The sequence below is a fragment of the Esox lucius genome, chromosome 10 (assembly GCF_011004845.1).
Source record: "Esox lucius isolate fEsoLuc1 chromosome 10, fEsoLuc1.pri, whole genome shotgun sequence".
Classification (NCBI taxonomy): Eukaryota; Metazoa; Chordata; class Actinopteri; order Esociformes; family Esocidae; genus Esox; species Esox lucius.
In genome coordinates, this window is record NC_047578.1 from 14744415 (window position 1) to 14749309 (window position 4895).

Genomic DNA, 4895 nt, shown 5'->3' on the forward strand with positions numbered 1-4895 from the left:
TAACTTGAAACAAGCATCATCACTTACATGAATAGTAATACCCAAGAAGATATTTGTGATAACATCACTCTATCTCTAACTAGAAGGGCAGTTATGACTTCAAATGTCCAACTGTCCTATTAAAGTGTATATACTGTAGGTTTGGCCAGGCAAACTGGCAGAAGAGTGTGTGTGTATGTGTGTGTGTGCGTTGTGTGACATTTTGAGGCCAAGTGTTGTTTGCCCTACCTTATCACCATAGGGGTCATGTCACACGCGTGTCGAACGTACAACAATGAGATACAGTGTCTGACAGAAGGGCGTGTCTGGCTCTTTTTTCCACGGGGGCGCTGTACTCTGATGTGAATATCACCAGCCCTGAATCCCTGTGGTGACAGCATGCAAAACATAAGTCTCCATCATCTGCTGCTATCTTCACAGCCTTTCCCTCCACAGATACCACCAGGTCTTTCCTTCGCCTACAGGTTTCCCTTTCTGGTCTGCCACCATATCATACTCAAATTCCAAGCCTTTTGTGGATGTCCTGTCTCTGTCTGATGCGCTACCCAGTAGACTCCTAGAAGGGTTTTAGTGAATAGATTTTTTAAATATATACGATTTAGTGTACAAATGAAAAGAAGCGGTTGTAGTAGGATCATGGTCCTGCTTAATAAACAGCAATTGGTTGAGAGAACTCACAGGAAAACGTTTGCCTGTTGAGCATATTCACAATCCTATTGCAGATGGCTGCCACACATTGTAAAGAAAATGGTTCTGAAGATATTTTAGCGTTGGTCAATGGAACTGCATGGGAACACTTATAAGTTCCTCAAGAGGAAAATGTCAATAGCTATTTCAGATAATTTCAAATAACCCCTGTTACTCAAAGAACCTTTTGATAAAGAACACTCCACAGCGGTCCTATAAACAATTCTTTAAATAACCATTAAGGGGTTTCAAGGGGTTCTTCAGAGAACTTTTAGAGGTCCCCCCCCAAAGATTCAATTTGAAGAACACCCTGACATTCATTTAAGAATGAATTGTACATCCAATCAATAGATTTGCATGTGTGTGCACGCCTGCACGCACGCACACGTGCGCGCATGCGCACGTGCGCGCATGTGTGTGTGTGTGCTCAACAATGGTTGTCCTTTTCTCCTCTCATTCTCTTCCTGTTGCCTATGCATAACTGAAACCCTGGTGAGGGCGGTAGGGAGCACAGGAGATTCTTGGAATGTGTGGGGAGTGTGAGCCAGGCAGCAGAACCAGGCTTGTTGTGTAACGCTGTGGATAGTAGGTGTGGTTGTAAATGGTATAAGTATGGGAGAAGTAAGAGACTACAGCCCAAAGCACCTGTGGCCACTCTCCAGTTGAGCTACTGCACCACTCAGGACTGTAAACGCTGGGCTACGGCTGTTTCTGTGCATGTACTCTACTGTAAACTCTGCTCTTGGATATTATTGCATACTTGTCATCGCTTTTCCAAAGACAATAATTATGGCTCTATCAATGAACTCCATCCTTTCTCTCACAGTGGTCTCAGTCTGTGTTCTCCTCGGGGACGGTAAGTCATCCTTTTCCTTTTTGTGTGTTTATTTCACTTTGTTTTCGATTTAAGTTTTGTGTTCCTTAGTCACCAAAGTGGCTGACTGTATAAGATGTATTACAGTGCTGCTTTGTCTTCTCTACTTAATGAAGATGGAGAAACACCTGATGTTCCGCGCCGCATCACGTGCACACTCAATGCTTTGTTTTCCATCTCCCAGCGATAGCTCAGTTAATCAGTGCTCTAGCAGGTGTGCTGGGAGGTGTGTGTCTGATGGCAAGTCTGGGAGGCTTTTGCATGGGACAATGTCTGACTCTTAGACCTGCTCCCACAACTTGCCTTATGGAGAAGCAGTTGTCCAATAGAATACAAAGAGAGATCCTGTCGGGGTTAGGCGTAATAATAACAATCTCCCCGATAAGACTCAGACCATATCAGCGTACAATCGTATCACTGATTTTGACTTGAAACAGCCCCAACTGGCAACAAACACTGTCTTTGTTTGACTTGGATAATGTTTTATAACAGTCTAATTATCAATCAAAGGTTAACTTAGTATGAAAGCAATGATGCTTAGTAAACAGTGATGGGGTTTAACCTACTTACCTCTCTTTGCTTAGGTTGTGTGACAGTCTGTTTTCTTAATGCGGAATATCAAATAGCTAATTAATCAAGCTCGTTTTTGCTGAGTAATAACTGGGCTCTAACCAATGTGCTTCTTTCTGTCTGTATAATGTAGGTTTTGGACTCCCTGTGTCAGGCCAGCTTGAGCTCCACGGCCAGTCCACACCCCAGTCCGGCTCTCACCACACCAGAGTTAAACGATGCTCCTGCAGTAACTGGATGGATAAAGAATGCATCTACTTCTGTCACCTGGACATCATTTGGGTCAACACCCCAAATAAGATCATGCCCTACGGTCTGGGAAGCCCCCTGTCCCGACGCCGGCGCTCTCTGAGCCGTTGTGAATGTGCTCACCCTGCTGACAGGACCTGCTCGGGATTCTGCCACCACAGGTGAGCTCACCTTCCGGGGCAACGATCCCCTCCTTACTCCTCCCCTCCTCTAAACCACCAACGTCCCTCCCTTCTAGACTGTAACTAGACAGTCAGTTGTCTGTGACCGTATTGTGTTGCTTTGTATCTGGGGTTGTCGTGGAGGAGAGGTCATGGAAAGAGGCAGGGAAGAGGCGTAGTGTCTCTGTCTCAGACGTGTGGTTAATTATGGGGGTAGGGTAAAAAGCAGTCATGTACTGGAGCCTTAGAGCCGCCTTACAGACAGATCCATTAGTCATTGCACTATTTGTGGAATATTTAACCAAGTTATTGCTGTTATGAAATGCCCAGAGGCTTGTCCTGTATCATGATGATGTTTTAAACTGTCTATGGAAAGTGTCTGTAGTTTGTTTTGACGTTTTGCCGTCTATTTGACACTGTTGTTTTGTCTTTCTGCAGCTCAGAGAACCCCACCATTATGCTGGTAGGCCCCTCAGACCAAACCCGAGACAGGACTGTTAGTAGTCTTGATACAAAGGGCAAAGACTTGCTGACACTTCTCAGGTAAGAAAATATACATATCATCATCATCTCTAGTGTCACTTTCCCACATCTAGATTCATTTTATCCCTGTATCCAAAGTCTGTTGGTGATTATTTGTAGGGAGACCTTACGAACATTCGGCAAATATTTATTTGTATCATTGAAAAAAACACACGTAATCTGATTTTCACCTTATTTTCATTGTTGTTCACAGAAACAATGTCATATCCAACATGGCTGTAGTAGAGCAGGCTCCGCACATCAGGGGAAAGAAAGTCCCTCGAGCCAACAAAGTCAACCTCCGGTAGATGAGAAGGGAGGAAGAGGAGCTGAGAGAGGAGCTTGAAGAGCTCCAGAGCATTCGAGCAAAGTCCTCCTGGGGGAGACTAGGACAACCTCTTGGGACCTTCTGGTTTCAATGCGTGGACGAGGTTCCAAGACAGAGGATAGGTCCTGAGAAGAAGGGACATAAATAATATGCTGTCCATTGACTTCTCATTGATAGCTGGGTACCACACAGTGGACAAAGAGTGGACAAAGAGGCTTAAAAGGCTAAGGAGAATCAACCTGGATTTGATTATTAGCTTTGCGCAGGTTCATCTGATTTCCTGAAAATAAACACATTTGGATGAATGCAAGCCAATGCACTCTGGATTAAAGCTAGTCTGACTGTACATTCAAAGGGTTATGCTGATGGAGATTCTACCCCTTTGTGGAAAATGAATTACATCCGGTGCAATGCAAGGACAGCTTAACATGTAATCTGTACAGGGCTTCACTTCACCTGTGCCTTGGAAATAATGAAGAAATACCGAACACTGTTTTTCCTCTGTATCAGAGCTTTATTGCGATATTATAACGATTGCCTTAAATACATTTACAATGACTTGAAACTCTTTTAGCACATAAAGGATAACTTTTTTAAAGGGCAGGGAATTACTACACAGTCTTCCTGTAGCAGCTGATTAAAGTCATCTCTATTGTGATGGGGGAAGTATTTATTGCATAGCTACTGTTGAATGTTTTGATTGTAGACAGAGCCAATGCAGCAGGTTTCAATAGGCCTGCTCTTTGCCAAATATGCAGGGATTGTTTTTCTGTTTTCAACAGATGTCCATTAATGTTCATGTTATTACTCATTAGGAGATGATGACACTCCCCTTCTGGTCTAATACTTAATACCCCAGCCACTGTGACTGTAAATCATTTACAGTTAACTCATGATTGAAAAAAGTCTTATGCTGTATATTTAGGATATTACTATTTATTTATTTGTGTTGTGTGTTGTTTAGGAATTTGGAAGAAGCGAAGAAATATGGACGCTTTTATTTTATGCAATTCTTCAATCTCTAGAAGGAGAATTCAACCTCAATAGTGTATTTAGCAGTCAAGGACACTAAGAAGATGACATTTTTTTTGTACCTATGAATTGTTCAATTTTGTTCAAAGCTACTTGTTGCACCTACTGTAAATTTAAGGCTTTCCAATTATTTATTTAACTTATTTTTAACTTATATACTTGTATGTTTAAAAAATATATATTTATATATTTCTATTATGTGTTTCATGTTTTAATTTGAGAGGAAATAAATATATAAAAATGAATGCTCTTGCTTTTTTGAATATTTCATAAGTCATACTTTATTCTTTTAGCATAGCTTGAAATAACTGTAAGAAAGCAAAAGGTAAAGAATTATTTCAGGAGCAGTTCAATAAAAAGTTTAATATTCCGTTTTTTCTCTGGTGGATAGACTACATGAACACAAATCCTACCACAGATCTGTCATACTTGAATATAACCGTTGACTTACAGACTTGCTGTAACATGCAGA

The 4895-nt window shown here is 41.7% G+C and overlaps 1 protein-coding gene across 1 annotated transcript; it reads left to right on the forward strand.

Annotated features, from left to right (window-relative positions):
* Nucleotides 1-1302: 1302 nt before the first annotated feature.
* edn2 (endothelin 2) lies at nucleotides 1303-4561 on the forward strand. Its single transcript, XM_010873614.4, has 4 exons — nucleotides 1303-1543; nucleotides 2265-2541; nucleotides 2980-3084; nucleotides 3278-4561. Exons 1-4 carry the CDS (start codon nucleotides 1405-1407, stop codon nucleotides 3369-3371), a joined length of 615 nt encoding a protein of 204 aa, XP_010871916.1. The 5' UTR covers nucleotides 1303-1404; the 3' UTR covers nucleotides 3372-4561.
* Nucleotides 4562-4895: the final 334 nt, after the last annotated feature.

What these genes read in the sequence shown, in the direction of transcription:
- edn2 (XM_010873614.4), top strand. Translation starts at nt 1,405, where the DNA reads ATGTACTCTACTGTAAACTCTGCTCTTGGATATTATTGCATACTTGTC. An exon ending in CTGTGTTCTCCTCGGGGACG is followed by an intron (nt 1,544 to 2,264) that starts GTAAGTCATCCT and finishes TGTATAATGTAG; the next exon opens with GTTTTGGACTCCCTGTGTCA. An exon ending in TCGGGATTCTGCCACCACAG is followed by an intron (nt 2,542 to 2,979) that starts GTGAGCTCACCT and finishes GTCTTTCTGCAG; the next exon opens with CTCAGAGAACCCCACCATTA.